General features: G+C 41.4%; 1 protein-coding gene across 2 annotated transcripts in view; it reads right to left on the minus strand.

Moving 5' to 3' along the window:
• The window catches only part of MDM1 (Mdm1 nuclear protein), a 35,649-nt gene extending 22,148 nt beyond the window's left edge, over nucleotides 1-13,501 (minus strand). For both annotated transcript variants that reach the window (XM_055118603.1, XM_055118602.1), the window contains exons 1-7: nucleotides 13,383-13,501; nucleotides 12,310-12,424; nucleotides 7,946-8,319; nucleotides 6,670-6,804; nucleotides 2,929-3,096; nucleotides 1,875-1,978; nucleotides 1,505-1,604 (exon numbers count right to left, since the gene is read on the minus strand). In XM_055118603.1, coding sequence (XP_054974578.1) covers nucleotides 1,505-1,604; nucleotides 1,875-1,978; nucleotides 2,929-3,096; nucleotides 6,670-6,804; nucleotides 7,946-8,319; nucleotides 12,310-12,424; nucleotides 13,383-13,400 — 1,014 coding nt within the window. In that variant the 5' untranslated portion in view covers nucleotides 13,401-13,501. The remainder of the gene's footprint in view (nucleotides 1-1,504; nucleotides 1,605-1,874; nucleotides 1,979-2,928; nucleotides 3,097-6,669; nucleotides 6,805-7,945; nucleotides 8,320-12,309; nucleotides 12,425-13,382) is intronic.
• Nucleotides 13,502-17,412: the final 3,911 nt, after the last annotated feature.

Raw genomic sequence — 17,412 nt, forward strand, 5'->3', positions numbered from 1 at the left:
TCCAGTCCACCATAAAAAAAAAATCTTATTTGTACGTACACAAAAAACCATCATTAATCGTATTCTCAATCATAATACCTTAATCAATAACAAATTTTAAAAAAGAAAATTAAAAATATCAATTCCACCTATTTTATTGATGAAGAAGAAATAAAAACAGATCATAAATGAATGACAAAAAAAATGTTCTCTTCCTCCGAGGCAGGATAAGAACTCCTACCTTTCGACTTGGATATGAGTCCTCTCAGTCCATTCAATGTTTCAATCTAAGTTCCAAAAACCCAACCTATTTGAAAGCAATCTTAGAGACTGAAAGGCGGCTTTTCCAAAACAAGGGGCTGTTTCTCACAAACCGATGAAGCGGCTAGACAAGTCAATGACTGACACCTATTTATCCCTGGCCCACACTAGTCCTCTATGGCCACAATCTGTCTGCCTTTGCCCTTAACTTGACATCAGACAGAGCTCCTCACTAAGTCACTGCTGGCAAAGCCATCAACTCAGGAGTGCAGCTGACTTGGCTGACTTCATGCCTTTCATCGTGAGATTTTCGCTGCTCATATTTCTGACTTAATTTCTCCAGAGAGAAAATACAAATCCCAGTGGCAATCTGGGACAGTTTCAAGCTTGGCCTTTCACCCTGACTGTGGTGCCCCCGAGCCAGGCTCTCGTGGGGAAACAGGGAGCATGGTGAGCAGGCATGGAAGGAACCAAGAAAGCTACTGAAATCCTGGCATCACCCAAATGCAGGTCTGGGCATTGCCAGGACGGGGCCAACAGGGCAGCACAGAGCCAACACCTTCCCTGTGACTTGAAGCATGGAGCTAGTTTCAGCCCCCACCTAAAGTATCCCTCTCCTTAACAATGGGGGGAAGACAGGAGGGCGTACTAATGTCAACTCTTAACAAAAATATTTTACTTTAGCTCACACAGAAAAGGCATAAAACTGAAAAGGTATGACTTAAAAGATGCTACCAATAGCCAACAAAAAGCCCCACGGTCTATCCTTTAAGTCTATGAAACTAATAACAGCCAGAACTTCCCAACTCTATGATAATCCACTCCCTCAACCCTTCTCAGGCCTAACCACTAGAGCGGGACAGACCACACCATCCTCGGCTACAGGCTGCAAGCCAGCACAAAGAAGTGGGGCCACTCTCGGACAAAAGACTTGGAAGTCAAATAATCTTTCGCTGAGAAAGTAGGGTCTGAATACTACAAAATATATCTATAAATGCTACAATTTCCTATTCATGCAATCAAATGCTTATTGTAAAAACATATTTACTTTATAGACTATAAAAATATTCTCTTCTAAAGTGCTAGATGGTATATAAACATACTGACATAATTCTACCTTTATACTCTTCTAAAATGAATGTACTGCATTTTCAGTTCCTAATGCTTTTAGTCCTATTACAGCATCAGACATAAACTATAGGAAATAAAACTGTAGCATACAGGTGCAAAGAAAATGTGGCCTTACTGGTCTCCTGATACGCACCTGATCTGGTATGTTTTCCTTCACATGTGTCCAAGCCCCAGCTTTATAGAAATACTGGGAAGGGCTCAAAAATTTTGCTCTATATTCAGAGTTCACCTTCCTAACAGAAAGGAAATAAAAGTAAATATTCCACATGTTGACTTGTCTAAATATCACAGTTTTCTTTTGTTGTTGTTGTTCCTGTTGGTTTGGGGCCACATTCAGCAGCAGTCAGGGCCTACTCCCAGCTCAGGCCTTACGGATCACTCCCAGTGGAGTCTGGGACCATGTGATACCGGAAATTAAACCTGGGACTCCTTCATGCAAAGCAAGCTCTCTACTCCTCTGAGCAATCTTGGTGGCCCATGACATTTCCTAATAAAATACATACCCAAGCCTTTGATGTCTCCAAGGAGAAACTTTCAGTTTAGGCTGATTTAGGTCTTTTGATTCCATCTCTGCTTCTAATTTTAAAGGGTCATCTATTTTATTACACTAAAATAAAAATAAACTTATGTTTAACATTTTATATTTTAATGTAAAAATATCCACGTTGTTAAGAATACATGACTTCAGTGTAACAATTATGCTTTTAGAAGTTTGAACTATGAAAAAGTAACAGGAATTCACTAAAAAAATCTAGCAAGTTTTCAAACAACCATTGTGTCCATTTAGCTGTTTGAAGCATGAGTCAGAATATAGCTTTACTTTCTAACAAAAAATAAATTTAATTCTTGGGTATGAAAAAATACTCAACTGGCAAGAATCTAAATTTAAAAATGACATTACGACTTATTTGAACTACCTAAAGGAAACATTTTCCCTTGATACTGTAAATTCACATTTGTGATATAGCAATTAAAGTCTCAATAAGTAATATCACATTGTTTTCTTGCAAGTACTTTTTAAATTTTTCCCACAAGAACATTGCACCTTACATATATACATTTATATGTTTGCACAAATGCATATATGGTCAAAATTTCTCTGTATATGTATATATAGTCATAATTTCTTTTTAGAACCCATAAAGAATACGGTATGACAGCCTAAGAAATTCAAATATAAGACATACAACATCTACCCATAAAATAATTCCTAACTTGATTCCTAACTTGATTATAAACAGTTATAATCTTATGCCTGCTGTATTCTGAACATTCAACATACAATATTACATTTAGTCATTGGCATTTCTCTCTCCCCACCAGCACAAAGGGTACTAAGGGTTTTAGCAAGGTTATCATAGTACTTTCTGCCAGCTTCTACTAAGTGCTCATTGGATGGTTGATGTACACATTAATTGAAATTAAAATTTCATGTACACATTAATTAATGACATAGCTGAAAACAAAAATCTCTGTTGGTGATAAAGAAAATCCTACAATCATCAGGTTTTATTTGAATTGAAAAATTCAAATTTTTCAATTGATAAATTTAAATACCTTTTTTTCAGAAGATATTGTTTCAAAATTTCCGTCCTCTTTCAAACTATTTCTTAATTTTGGTTCTTTTACTGGAGATAAACCCTTAAAATTTCTCTTATATTCAGTTTCATGGATGACCGGATTGTCTTTGAATTGTGAAAGAAGTTGGCTTTTATTGTGGAAAACCTTAAAACAAAAAGTTAGTTTAGTTTTTTGGGGTTGGCTAAATATACAAAAATTAGTTCCTCAACTGCTTAAAAAATTCATACCAAAAGCTGAACCACAGGTACAATGAATGCAGAATTGTATACGACTGTCTATAATTTCAGTTCACATGTCTAATTGACATCCAGAGGGCAAGTAAATCAAAAAGAAACAAATGGAGCTGTATCAAACCAAAAAGCTTCTGTACTGTAAATAAAACCAACAGTGTAAAGGGGTAATCTTTAGGTTTAGACAGAAGAAATGAAAACACATTTTTTTTCCAAAGATGACATGCAAACGGTCGACAGTATATGAACAGGTGTTCAACCAGGGAAATGTAAATCAAGCTACAAATTATACCTCACACCTGTTAGAATGGCCATTATTAAAGCACAAAAAATAACCAATGCTGACAAGGATGTGGAAAAAAAGGAAAGAGATCTCTGTATATTGTTGATGGGAATATAAATTTGTATATCCACTATGAAAACAGTATAGAGCATCCCCAAAACTGTTTAAGAATAACCACAAGATGAACCAGCAATCCCACTCTTGAACTCTAATCCCAAAGGCAAGGCAGCAAACCAGCATATTAAAATATTTGCACTCTGATGGGCTGGAGAGAAAATACAGCAGGTAAGACTGACCCAGATTGGATTCATGGCATCCCATTTGATCTCTCAACCTTGCCAGGAATGATTCCTGAGTGCAGAGCCAGGAGTAACCCATGAGCAACACCAGGTGTGGCCCCAAAAAAAAACAAAAGGTATTTGTACTCTCATGTTCATTACAGTATTATTTGCTAATTACCAAAATATAACTAACCATCTAGAGATAAGTGAATAAATGAACAAAATGTGAAATACATGTTACATTTTAATAATAAACATTCTGTTGTATGTATATATTAATATACATGAAATACTTTCAGTCTTGGAAAAAAAAAAACAACCCCAAACTCCATCTCCTGCTGTTTGCAATAAAAAACCTGGACGAACTTACAGAACATATACTAAGAGAAATAAACCAGGCACAGAAAGATAACTACAGGAGGACTTATACGCAAAATCTAACAATGGAAATATAAAATCAAAGAGAGTGACAGCTGTCAGAGGACAGGGAGTGGTGAAACAGAGAGATGTTTGTCAGACTTTTTAATTATTCCAGTAAATAAGTTCTGGAGAACCAAAGTACAGCACTGTAACTATAATTAATAATGCTGTATTGTACACTTGAGATTTGCTAAAAGGCAATTAACTGAGGCGAGGTGTTAACTAATTTGATCAAGGTCATCATTTTACATTGCACTCATATGTCAAACGCAGAATATAGTGTAAATATATCATGTTTGTCAATTAAAACTTAACTAATGTAAAAAAAACGAGCATCAACCCTCTATACGCATCACTAACTTTTGAATATAGTGCTACTATAATCAAAATAATGCCTTCATCAAAACCAATGAAGAACCGTACCTTCCCTCCCCTCCACTCCAACCGCAAAATCCTCTCTGCCACCTGCCACCCTCCCACCTGCTCAATAATGGATAAGTAAAAAAATGGCAAGTGTTAATAATGTGAACACAGATGTTAGCATTACAAGGCAACTCTTCAGTTCTACAGATTTTTCCTTTAATATGAATTTTTTTTGTTCTGAAACACCAGAAAAATCTTAACATTTTGAATATCTGGTATTCATTTGTTCAGGGTTTTTTGTTGTTGACTTTTAGCTTAAAGCAAGCAACAGCCTCAGATAATTTAGATGCTTCTCTCTTTAAATGTTTCCTGTTACCCTTAGTATGGTTTTCATTTATACCCACAGTAAGGTTTTCATTTTATGATAAATTACCACTGATTCCAGAGAAAGCAGATGGAAAAGAGCCACAGAGCAAATGAGATGCACTGCTGCTATGTACCAATGACAGGACGCTTTCATACCAGTCAAATCAAACGTACTTTTGAAGGCCAGAACAACCTCAAGGACACTCCTGCCAAAGGTGATGCTGACTCCTTTGCTATAAACACGAGGCTTCCTTTCAGGAAACAGGTGCTGGTGCAAGAGCCCAGCAGAGCCTCCAGCCCACCCTCAGCCCCCAGCACAGTCTTACAGTCACAGACCCTGCGACAGGGACGCTCGGCGCAAAGAGCATTCATCACCCCGTATCATGATTTGAAAACCCTCATGAATAAAACCAGGAAAGCTACGAATAAAGGTATTGCTAGTGATTTGTTTTATAGTCTATTTCTAATCCGTTTTTTCCCAAAGTGCCCCGCTGTGGGATAAGCAAAAACACTGCACTCGAGGTGGTGGCAGGACCCTTGGGTGCAACTGGGTGGGGGACACCTTCTGTTTGTTCACTTAAAGAAGATAGGTTTCCGAGGATGCTGAGTAGTTTATTTTCTGAAAATCAGGTGGTAGGTCACAGAAGTGTAGGCCTTCTGTCTCTTCTCATCCAGTAACAAGTACACTGCTACACACTGAAATATGCAACAGTCGACAAAAGGGCTTTGAGTGGAATCAGCTCTAGCTTAAAAGGTGAAATACTCAAAAACTGAGTAATTGCAATTCTGAGGCCATAAATTTTGGAGTACCTTCATCAGCCAGCAATATCTGTGAGGCAATTCACAAAGAAGTACTAAACTCCATTTATTAGGTTGTGAGGGAAGGAATACCTTTTACTAGATTGATAAAAGGGTGCACATCCCTTTGTTATTTAAATTCTTAAAATGATAATTACATTTTACACTTAAAACACAAGTATTAGAAGAAAGAAAAGAATAAAACATTAAGGGGCCCCTGAGGATATTCGAAACAGAAGTATTTCCTACTTAGAGAGTTCAGTTAAGAACATACATATAAAGTTAAGGGTCTAAGAAGTGTAGAGAAGATAATAATAGTAAATAAGGCTATATAAAGGGTCTAAAAAGCATAGAGAAGATAATAATAGTAGTAAGACTAATTACAATGGTGATCCAACATTAAAATTTTACAAAGGAATAATAAAATCTAGTATTATTTATCATTACACCTTTTGAATTTTGTATATATAGTTCATGTCCTATTACTGTTTAATTGATACAAGGGAAAATACTGCCTTTTTTTATTACTTTCAACATACTTTGCATTTGCTAAAATAAATAAACACCCAAAGCTGTTATGCTTTTCTCAGAAAACAGAAAACATGCAATATATTTGACAACTAAAAATAACATTTTAGAATAAAATGAATGTTTATCTTTTTTAAATATAAACATCTCACTAGCATATAAAAACTTACCAGTCCCAGTTTTCATTACACTGCTTTGTTTTTAATATGTGATGGATCTGGCAACAATGATCACCAGTCACCTAAGACAGTATATCATTATCATAAATCATACATAATAGGATAAATTTAGCAAGTTTTTCATTTTTAACTTTTCAAGAAGTTACCTCCAGGCCTACATATCTAGTTCCTTTCAACTTTTAATTCTATGTAAATCTGTAACACCAGATTAGATGTAAAACTAAAAAACTCATAGAACTCAAGAATTTAATACATATTCATTAAAATACCTGATTGGCTGTAAAACCTGGAGTAATTTCTTTAGGAGTCTTCCAAACAAACTGCCTTTGATATTCAGAATTTCTCAAGGCACCCTTTGAAGGAACCACAGTCAATCCAGCTTTCTTCTGAAGAACTCTATCCACCTGAGACAGAGAGAGACAAGAGGGAGACGAGGGGGAGGGGGAAGGAGAGAGAGAGAGAGAGAGAGAGAGAGAGAGAGAGAGAGAGAGAGAGAGAGAACGGGGGGAGAAAGAATTCCATTTAAAATACTTAAAATCCTTTAAAATTTCTATTCAGTCATTTTTTTTAAACTGGGGCAAAAATACAAGTTAAAATATATCCCCTTAAAATTAAGTGTACAGTTCAATATTGTTAACTATATGTGTACTGTTGTATAGCAAAAGTATTGCGACTGATAATCCCCTTTTTAAATTGTCGATCTACTTACAGATCCTTTCTTAATTCTTATTATGCATCCCAGAAAAGGTAACATTTCTCAGTCCCTTCCTACCAATTACCACTGTTGACTCTAATAGTGAAAAGCATGAGCAATTTGTCTTCTACACACTGTGGCTGGGATATCCCTAGCTCTGCCCACCAGACTTAAGTATTACCTTCCTTGTTTCCTCTGACACCCTGCCCGCACCCTAAAAATCCAAGCAAGCCACAGATTCTTCTCCAGCACTTCCAAATGCCTCTCCAAAACTGCAGTCAGAAGTGGCCATGAGACAGGCAAGACGCAGGGAAGCAGAGAGTATGTGTGAGGCAGGCAGCTGTCTGCCTGGCCCCTGCAGCCTCAGTTTATGTGCTTGCAAGGACCGTCCTGCAGGCCAGCCGAGACATATGAGAGCAGAATTGCCAGATCTCTGAGATCCAGCCAGAACTCTCCTTCTTTTTTTCATTTTGTCAACTGAGATCCTGTTTGTTTCCTCCCTGGCACACAATAAGAAACTGAAAAGGACCCAGCCAGAAGTAATGGCCAAGTCCCCACTTTTCTATTTTAACTTGATCTCCCTTAGGATTCAGGTGCTGATAGATGATGGATACAATCCAGAGGCAAAGTGTACAACCAGCAAAGGGATATCTTCGGATAACCAGTACAAAATGATAACTATTAAGACTAGAACTAGTTCACAATAACTGAGTCAACAGTCTCTTACCAGTAATTTTAGAAGACAGTAGACCAAAAAGTAATGAGAAAGCATGATGTGTAGAATTGCTGAAATTATGATAAAGTCTACAAGGAAGTTTATACTTTTGAAAAGAAATATCGACCACACCTACCCCATCGTCTACATTTTCAGAAAGAAGTCCCGTAGACTGTTCCAGTCGCACATTTTCATTAACTGGGGCATGGTTCACTAGTTCATCCTCATTATTTTCCACAATATCTGAAGCCCCTTCTGTTCTGGAGTCTGCAGAGTGAGATCTGGTTCTCTTGAGAGCCCTGCAAGCTTCTAACACAGGCACTCTTTCTTCATTACCACCGTCTTCTTGGTTTGTTTCTTGTACTTCTGCTGTTTCTGGTGCTTTGGGCTTGGGTGACAGAACCACATCATTCTGCGTGACAGGTCCATGCCACTCAAAAGATTTTGAAATTTGTGGGTCATGGTAAGGGACTTTTCTTTTGGAGAGAAAACCTGGCTCTCTTGTGATTCCTACAAAATACCATTTACAACAACAGCAGTTACCAAAGCAGAGTTACAAAAACGATTTTTCAATAGTATCTACCAGGAGAAAGAATTTAAAATTCAGTGAGGTCCACACACAACACCCTTGACACTTGTTTACAAGATTTAAAGTATGTTTTTTTCAACATAAATCCTTTGCTTTTGCTTTGAATAGCTTGACCTTATAATTTATTATTAATCTATTTGGCTTTGGGGCCACATCCAGAGGTGCTTGGGGACTGGCTATTTCCAGCTTGATGCCTGAGCACTGTGCACTATCTCCCTGGCCTCTTAAAATCTGAATTGGGGTCACGATGTTTGAGGTATCCTCACACCAGTCACTAGAAGAGCCAAGTGGCGGGCCTGGCCAGGCAGGCAGAACATGTTGCCTCCGTTTCTAATTACTTTCCTGTGCTACTTAACAGTACAACGGAGCCTCGTTCTGTCAAAATCTGGAACCCTTCACAAAGCTTCTCTTGTGCAGAGTAGCCAAGATGAGATGAGATGCCATTAGGCAGGAACTTAGTTCTACATTTGCCTTGATTTCCTGAGAATTAAACAGAATGGACCCTTTTAACAGGAGCTAAGATACTGCTTCGCTACGTTTGTGTCTGGCAAGCAAATGTCCGACATTCAGCCTTCTCCCCAGGTGAAAGCTCCGTGGAACAGCCACCACTGGGCCACTGTCACAGCTTGAGGCCAGTCTTTAAATACGCAGGAGACTGTGCAGGTGAGAAAGAAAAATGAGGTCTACAAGGGAAAGGGAAAAAAGAGGGGACAGAGACAAATTCAGGCAGGAGGAGAATCCCTCACTCTTTAGCATCTATCATGGAGTTTTTTAAATAAAATGCTTTATTTAAACACTGTGGTTTACAAAGTTGTTCTTAATACAGTTGTTCGGAGCGTCTGACATTCCACACCAATCCCACCACCAGTGTGACCTTCCCTCTACCATTGTCCCTATTTTCCCAACCATCTCCCAAGCCTGGCCCCTTAGCAGACGTTCAACAATTTATTTTATATTAATTGTTCCAACTAAATGGCTAATGGAATTAACAAAAATACTTCAGTAAAGAAAAATTTGTGAAAATGGTTATATCTCACCATGGGATTAAGTCCTTATGATCATGGAGGTTCCAACCATCTAGCCCCGGGTGCCCGCCCTTTCCCTGCCCAGTGGCCTTTCAAACCAGGTGCATGTCTTGGGGGCCTATAAACACCACCAAGGGTGCGGAAGAGAATAAGCAGGTGTGCAGAATCCTTCTCTGGCTCCTGGGGTCCCTGTGTACTCTTGTCACTGGTCTGCCTAAGAGCTGCAGCTGCCTTTCGTGGCCCCACTGCCCAGCACGCCTTCAAAATCACACTTTTCCCACTTTACGAAAGGCACACCTCACAGCCAGCCCCAAGGGAGCTGGGGAGAAGACCGAGGGACAGGTCAAGAAAGCACAACTCCTGAGGGGAAGTATTTGAACACAAAGCACAGAAGGCAGAAATCAGAAGTAACAAAGAAAAAGCACTTTATTTTATCCAACTCCACAACTTTTCTACCTACCTGGGAATTAAAATTCAGTTATATTGTGGGCTGGAAAGACAGCACCGCAGGGAGGGTGCTCACCATGCACAGGTTCAGTCCCCAGCACCCCATATGGTGTACACCAGGAGTGACTCCTGAGCACAAAGCTGGGAGAGCCAAGCACAGTTGGGTGGAGCCACCCCTCAACAACCAAAGAAAAAAATTTTAATTAATTAATTAATTATAAAAGTTATCATATGACTGCCTACAGGCATCTTAACACATTTCCCTGAGCGAAAAAATTAAGAGGCTCTCTTTTTCCTCATAGAAAATCATTCTAATCATCATTCCAATTTGCCTGATTCATTTCCCAGTGAAAGCTGACTTTTGCAATCACACAATACACAAATACCACAAACTGAATGAACTACACTGGCAGCTTCAAAATGAAAAATATACATATACACAATACCCAGTATTTGCAAATCATATCCTTCAAAAACTATTCACTAAGACTGACAAATGTGAAGGGAAACAAAACTATTACTCATTCTTTTAAGGGATACAAAAGCGAAACCGTTGAAGAACACTGCCCCCAGACTTCTCCTGATCAATAAACAGAACTTCAGAAGAAATATCAAATGCAGGGGGAGATCTCCAGGGCTCTGTCCTGCTCCGAGTAGCTGAAAAGCCCCTGCAGAAACACACTTTGTTAAATGAACAGCAGACCAGGTAACTCTGCTGTCAAACCTTCTTGGCCTCCACCTCTCTTCCTGAACATCCCGGAGCTCCTGCCGGGCACTAAGCCCTCACCGCATCTCCCCTGTGGCATGTCTGCCCCGACTATCCTTCCTCATGAACTTCAGGATGGCTTTGCTCCCAGTCTCAGTGCAAAACCCCTACCCTCAAATGTATGTCGCTTATATCTAGGCTCAGACGTTACGGGGACAGGTCTCTCGTCCTTCTTGGCCCTCGGTCGGATATAGCCTGAATTTAAGAAATCTGTTTTGGACTCTCATCTCTTTTGGGTCACTTGAAGAGGACGACAAGTGGCACCCAGTACAGGGCTCAGGGGCACCCAAGCCTTTGGATAAAGGCTCCTGATGGCTCAAAGGAACCTAACAGGGCGATTACTGCATCCTACTTTTCCCTCTGCTCCTCAGATCAAATTCTGGGAGCATCTCCTCATGTTACTACTGTGCTGAACCTCCAACACTCAAAACTTTTCCTGGCCTTTTAATCACTTAGCAGTGGAGACGCAACAGCATCCCGTAGGGGCTCACACCCATGACACAGTAGGCAAGCGGGCACCACACACACACCCCTCTGGCATGGGCACTCGGTGGCCCTTCACGGGAAATCTGTTACTTACTCCCTCCCACAGACAGAAACAATGAGCAACAGGTCAAATCTGTCCAAAATGACAAAACTAATGTGCATATAAATGTAGGTTCACTGAGCCATTCAAAAATCAGTTTGGGGGCTGGAGAGATGGTTCAATAAGCCGAGCACATGCTTCCCAGGAAGGAGCCCAGGTCTGATCCCGGCCCTGAACATGGCCTCCGGAACATTCCAGGTGCAACTCCCAAGCACTGCCAGGTGTGCATCCAAAAAAACAGAATTAGTCATGCTGGCCATGCCAGGTACTTGTTGGGAATAATGTGGTGAATCAAAGGGCTGCTGGGGGGGAGGAGGGGAGAGAGAGAGAGAGAGAGAGAGAGAGAGAGAGAGAGAGAGTGAGTACATGCACGTGCACATGTGTCTAATGAAGAAAAATTATACAAGCAGATACTTTATACTCAGTCTCTCTTTTCTCCATCTACCTGGCACTGGGAAACCTTGCTCCAGACCTCTGATAAGAGGAAGAACAGAAGCATGATGACATGTCCAGTCTCTGACGTCATGGGTATTAAGAAAAACTGACTTGCTTTCCCATCACAGTTCTGCCACTTGGCTGTGAAATCTGGAACAAAGCACTAAATCTAAGCTTCCACTCCTCAAAGTGTCAGGGGAAATCTTCCCCATGCTGGTCTACCCTCAGCTCTCAAATCTCAGTTCAAATGCACCTCACAGAGCTTCATAAAGGCGATTCTCCAGCTACAGTGCAGCCCCTCCAGCCCACTCTTCCCTCCGCCCAGTTATCTGGTTTTTCACATTGTCTTTTATAAAACCTGAGGACTTTAAAACAGGACTTCTCTATTTACTATTTTTCCCACAGTTAAAGGTCTTTGTCTCATTCAAGGCTATCTATATGCCTTAAAGATGGGGGGGCAAGTCCTGGTCTACAGTGACCCCCATCTCCCACCCCATCTTACCGCCAGCCCAACCCCAAGAAATACTCTTGAATAAGCAAATGACTCAACTGACTGACATTTCACAATAATTTAATAAATCATTCTTTTTATTTTGCAAACTCGGTGCAAAGATTTTAAGTTTATAATGACCTACTGGTTTGCTCAACTTACCAAACTGATCTGATCTAAGTCCAGCCCATGGGTGCCTTTGTGCCACTGAGGGATTATAACATTCTGACAAATACGACTTTTTCCAAAGGAAGTTTCTCTGGTATTCACTCAGCCCCTGTAATACAAAGCACAACTAGAGTACAAAACAAATGGTGATCAAAATTTTTAAATCAGACATCGTAAGAAATAATTCACGACTCTTTAAAAGGGGTTGAAAGACTTAAGACATAATTAAACACAGACAAGCTTCTTATGAACAGATAACATTTACACAGTCATAAGTAGTTCACACGTTAGATCCTTTAATCCCCACGGCCACTGAGGCAGGAAATCCCAGGCGGAGGCTGGCTAGCCTCTTGCCGAGCCCCAACACCTGAATGCCCCTCGGGTAACAGGTGACTCATCATCCTATGTTCTCAATATTATATCTTCTGCTAGCATCTTTCTAAACTGTGCGGTCAACCGAAGACAAACGCCCCTCCCATTCTGGATACAAGCCCTTAAGGTAGGACAAAGCAGTCGGGTTTGTAGAATGATCCGGACGTTCAATCGTCACCCTGAAGCATGCTTGACAAGTGACAGCTACCAGCGATCTGCAACTTTGGGTCCAAATGCTGAACAAAGGAACAGCCAAAAGGCACATCTGGGGCTCTGGGTCAAAAACAATCTCAAACAGGAAAAAGCAAAGCGTCTTCCCTAGAAACCCCGTCTTTGCGCTGGTCTCGCTCCTCGCGCCTCTGAAAAGACACCGGCTTTTAAAAGGACAGACTCAAGTGCTGGACGAGGAACGGGGTCACAGCGCGGGGCGCTCTGAAGCCACCGCAGCGCCCCAGTCAAGGGTCCGCCTCCATCGCCACTCCTCCGAGCCCACCCCGACACCCCTCCGGCAGCAGGTCTCGCGAAAGCACCTAACCCGTCCACTAAGTGACGGTGGGCAGAGAAGCGAGCTCCGTCCGAGGAGCCCACCGGGCTGCGCGGCGGGACCCACCGGGCCAAGGGGCACTACCCCGCGGCGCCGGCCAGCCCGGGCCCGCCCCCGCCCCGCCGCGCCCCGCATCCCACCTCGCTCTCACCTTGAAACGCACCGGCATGTCGCCTGGCGCTGGCGCCCCCGCCACTCCGACAGTTAACGGGACAAACACCCCCAGCCCCGGGGGGGCGGGGCGACAACAGTCGGTTCCCTAGCAAAAAAAAAAAAAAAGCCGCCCGGCGTCCCCGACTACGCGCCGGCGCACACCGCGCTTCCCTCCCGGAGCCCCGTTGTGCTGCCTTTCCCCGCCTATTCTGAAGCTTAACAACCAATAGAGACGCGGAAACTCTCTTGCGGTCGCTAAGAGTCGACCAATAAGGGCCTTCCGATACGAATCCGCTAAGAGAGAGGCGGGAGGAAAACCGGCCAATGAGAGTCCTGGAACGGCGAGTGGGCGGGGCCCCGCGGGAGCTTCGTTCTCGGGCTGCCTCGCGCGTCGCTGGGCCGCCCTGGGTCCGCGTGCAGTTGGGAGTTAGTTCCGTGTCACTGGCCCTTAAAGTCACAGAACATATAGGTGTCCTCAGTTCCAAAGTGTACGATGGAACTGTTTCCCTAACTCGAAAATGCCCTTGTCTATCTCCTGAATATCGCTTCCTCTAGCCAGCAGTGACGTTATATTACTTATTGTCAAGACAAAGGAGTAGACCCCAAAATTAGTATAGCCCAAGCAGGCTGAAAATATCTTTTATAGAATTTCGCCTTCAGGAACCGTGCTTTCAAACCGCAGCTGGCTTCCTGTCTCAATTTCCTCACCCCTCGGAAGAGATGCGCGCAGAGCTCTTAAGAGTCAAGAACCTCAATCATGTTTGTGTCAACTTCCAACGCATTGCATTTGCTCTCACCTTTTAAAAAGGTAAAATAAAATTCCATCTCATTGTAATAGGCTTGCCAACGTCATGAATAAGTTTTTCTTGGGATTCCACGATTGCCTGAGCGCTATCCTGACCCCGAGGGGCAAGAAATAAATGAATTGTGCAGTCTCTGATAATGCTTGGGGAGAACGAATACATTTTTATCCCATGGTATAATATATATCCATGTGCTAAATTGCCAAATAAGAGATATAAACGACAAGGGCCATGGAAGTTCGAGGAAGAAGTCATGCCTCAGGGCAGAGCTGACTAGAAAAAACCTCTGGCAGATTACAAAGACTGAAATAAATAAAAAGGGGAATGGAAAGATCAAAGGGCAGATGTCTAACTGCACGCTGCCAGCTTTCTTTCAGGAATAATGAATGCAATGCCTTTTGCTTTAGTTATTTGTTGACTGCATAAAAGACACCTCTTTTAACCTTTCAAATACTAATGCCAATCCTTGATGCTATCCTTTAAACATTTTCTGAGAAGGCTTGTCTTCCTGAATTCTAATTGATGTTTCTTTTCTTCTTCATCATGGCTCAGATACTTAAAAATTCATTTGAAGGAGCCACCTAATAATCTGAAACCAAAGAGAATATTAAATTAACCCCTGTGCGGCCATGCTTCCAGGGGTCCCTTGATAAATGTTAATTGGTGATGGCAGCATCTCTTTCGTGTAAATTAAGAATGGTACAAACAAGACACAGTGGAACATAAAACAAAAGTCCTCTGCGGAAGGCAGCCTGGATTTTACAAGGTAGGAAGGACATGGTTCTATTTATATCTACAGCTTTGTTACCAATAATGTAAGGGAGAAACAGCAAAAGCAAGCATGTGGCATTTAGCCTATTTACTAAACAAGAGCAGTTATTATTGCAAAGCAAGGGACAAATAATGAAAAATCCCAAAATCAGATGGTAAAAATTTAGTAATATAATCTGGGTTTAAACCCAGGAGATAATCTGGGTTTGCTGAGATAAATTTTAAGGACTCAAAGAAGAATATTTTATTTTTTAATTTTTAATCAAAAGCCTATCACTTCAGTTTGTGAGGCAGAGATGCAGAAAAGAAAAAGGACCACCTTGAAAAATTGGAGTTTGTAGTCTGTGTTTTACCAACTCTTACACTTCTGCTACTGCAGGGAACAGACTCAGGACTCTACATTTACAGCACTATTCTGGGGAATCCCTAAAAAGTGTCTTAGAAATATTTACAGCTACCACAGATAATAAACATTTTAATGTTGCCACTTGTTCCAATACACATACATCTGTCATATAATTTTGTTGTTGTTGTTTACCTCCAACCAACGCTCAAGGGGACTCCCAGCAATTCTCTGCCAGTAAATTGGTGACTTAGTATGAGGGCCACAGGGTACGATGCTGCCTGCTTAGGCTCTGGGTGCCAGTGACCATCAGGCACCCAGAGCCTCCCCGCCCCTTGCCATAGAGGGGTGTTTGGCGGGTGTGGGAGGTGGTGCCATGAAATGAATGAGTCTGGCACATGCAAAACCCACAACCTAAACGCTGTACTATTTCCATTGTCCCTCTGCTGTCATTCTTACTACTGGCACAACAAGTTTAATTATTAGAGTACTGAGTCTCCACTGGGCACAGCATGAGACTGCCCATCCCTGTGACAAAATCACACCTCTTTCTTTTTTATGTCACCTTTCATGAAGCATGTGCTAGAGAGCATTTCCACTGACAAAGTAGCTCTTCTCCTTGACAAAAAGAGCTGCTTGCTCAAGCACAAGTTTGACATCCAGAACCTGTGCTTTTTTTCCCCCAGGAGACTTGCTACTATAGGAACCTAACTAAGGCTGGCAATTTTCAGGATCCACACCTGCTGATCATGTTTTACCTTCATCTACTGTGAACTTGAGTTTTAGATAGAGATAAGGGTACCCAGGGTGACAAATCCTTTATAAAACATTTGCTGATATAGCTGTGCCACTCCCAAGATTAGATTTTCTTCTCTATGCTTTTTCCCCCCTCCCATCCCCTCTAGTAATCATATATCTTATGCAATTTGTTTTTGTGAGCCAGAGAGATAGGGCAGTGAGTAAGGCACATGCTTTGCAAGCAGATGACCCCAGTTTAATCCCTGGCACCACATACAGTCCCCTGAGCAGCGCCAGGATTGATCCTTGAGTACAAATCAGGAGTAAACCCTGAGTAAGCCCTTGTTAATATAGCCCAACACTCCTACATCCCCCCAAAATTATTCTTGTTATGATGTGTTTGTACATTTGCTTTGGTTATTTACATTCCTCACATTAGAAAAAATACTCAGTAATTGTGTTAAACCATGTTGTTGCAAAAGACAAGATTTCATCTTAAATAGCTGGGTAGTATTCCATTGAATACATACATACATACATATATATATACATATATATTCATATAAATGATATAGCGAAGTGGTTAAGAGGATGAAGAACCTCCAGCTCTGGACACATGTTTCTGACTCCACCATTCTTCCTGCACTAACATACACCTCAGAGACCTGGGCCCTACACAAACAGGATGAGAATGCTATTTGGGTATCCCAAAGAGGAATCGAAAGAGCTATGCTTGGAGTATCACATTTCACTCAAGTGAGAGAAGGAATCCGGAGTCGAAGGTTAAGAATCAGGGATGCTGTCTTGTTTGCCAAGGCATCAAAAATCAGATGGGCCGGACACATAATGCGATTCAGAGACGACCGCTGGACTAGAGCTGTTACTGACTGGATTCCACGGGACGTCAAAAGACCTCATGGCTGCTCACCAACGAGATGGTCAGATTTCTTCATCAAAACCCTGAATGTATGGTTTGAGATTTTTCCTGTTCCTAGAGTGAGCAGATATCATTGGGCTACACTAACACGCAACAGGGATGAATGGAGATGTTACTGCCGCCCGCTCAAGCAAATCAAAGATCAATAGGATGACAAGTGATACAAGTGACAGATCACAACTTCTTCATTCAGTTATCTATTTTATGGGCATTTAGGTTGTTTCCATGTCTTTTGCTATTTCTAAATATTGCTACTATCAACAGAAGTGTGCTTATATAGTTTTGAATTAGTGTTTTGCATTCTTCAGATACTACAACTAATAGTGGGATTACTGGTTTGTATGGTGTTTCTATTTTTACTTTGTATATTTTAGGGGGAGCTATTTGTTTGTTTTAGCTGGTAGTGTTTATGAACTGATTCCTGCCCAGTGGGTCA

Source organism: Sorex araneus, chromosome 10 (assembly GCF_027595985.1).
Source record: "Sorex araneus isolate mSorAra2 chromosome 10, mSorAra2.pri, whole genome shotgun sequence".
Classification (NCBI taxonomy): Eukaryota; Metazoa; Chordata; class Mammalia; order Eulipotyphla; family Soricidae; genus Sorex; species Sorex araneus.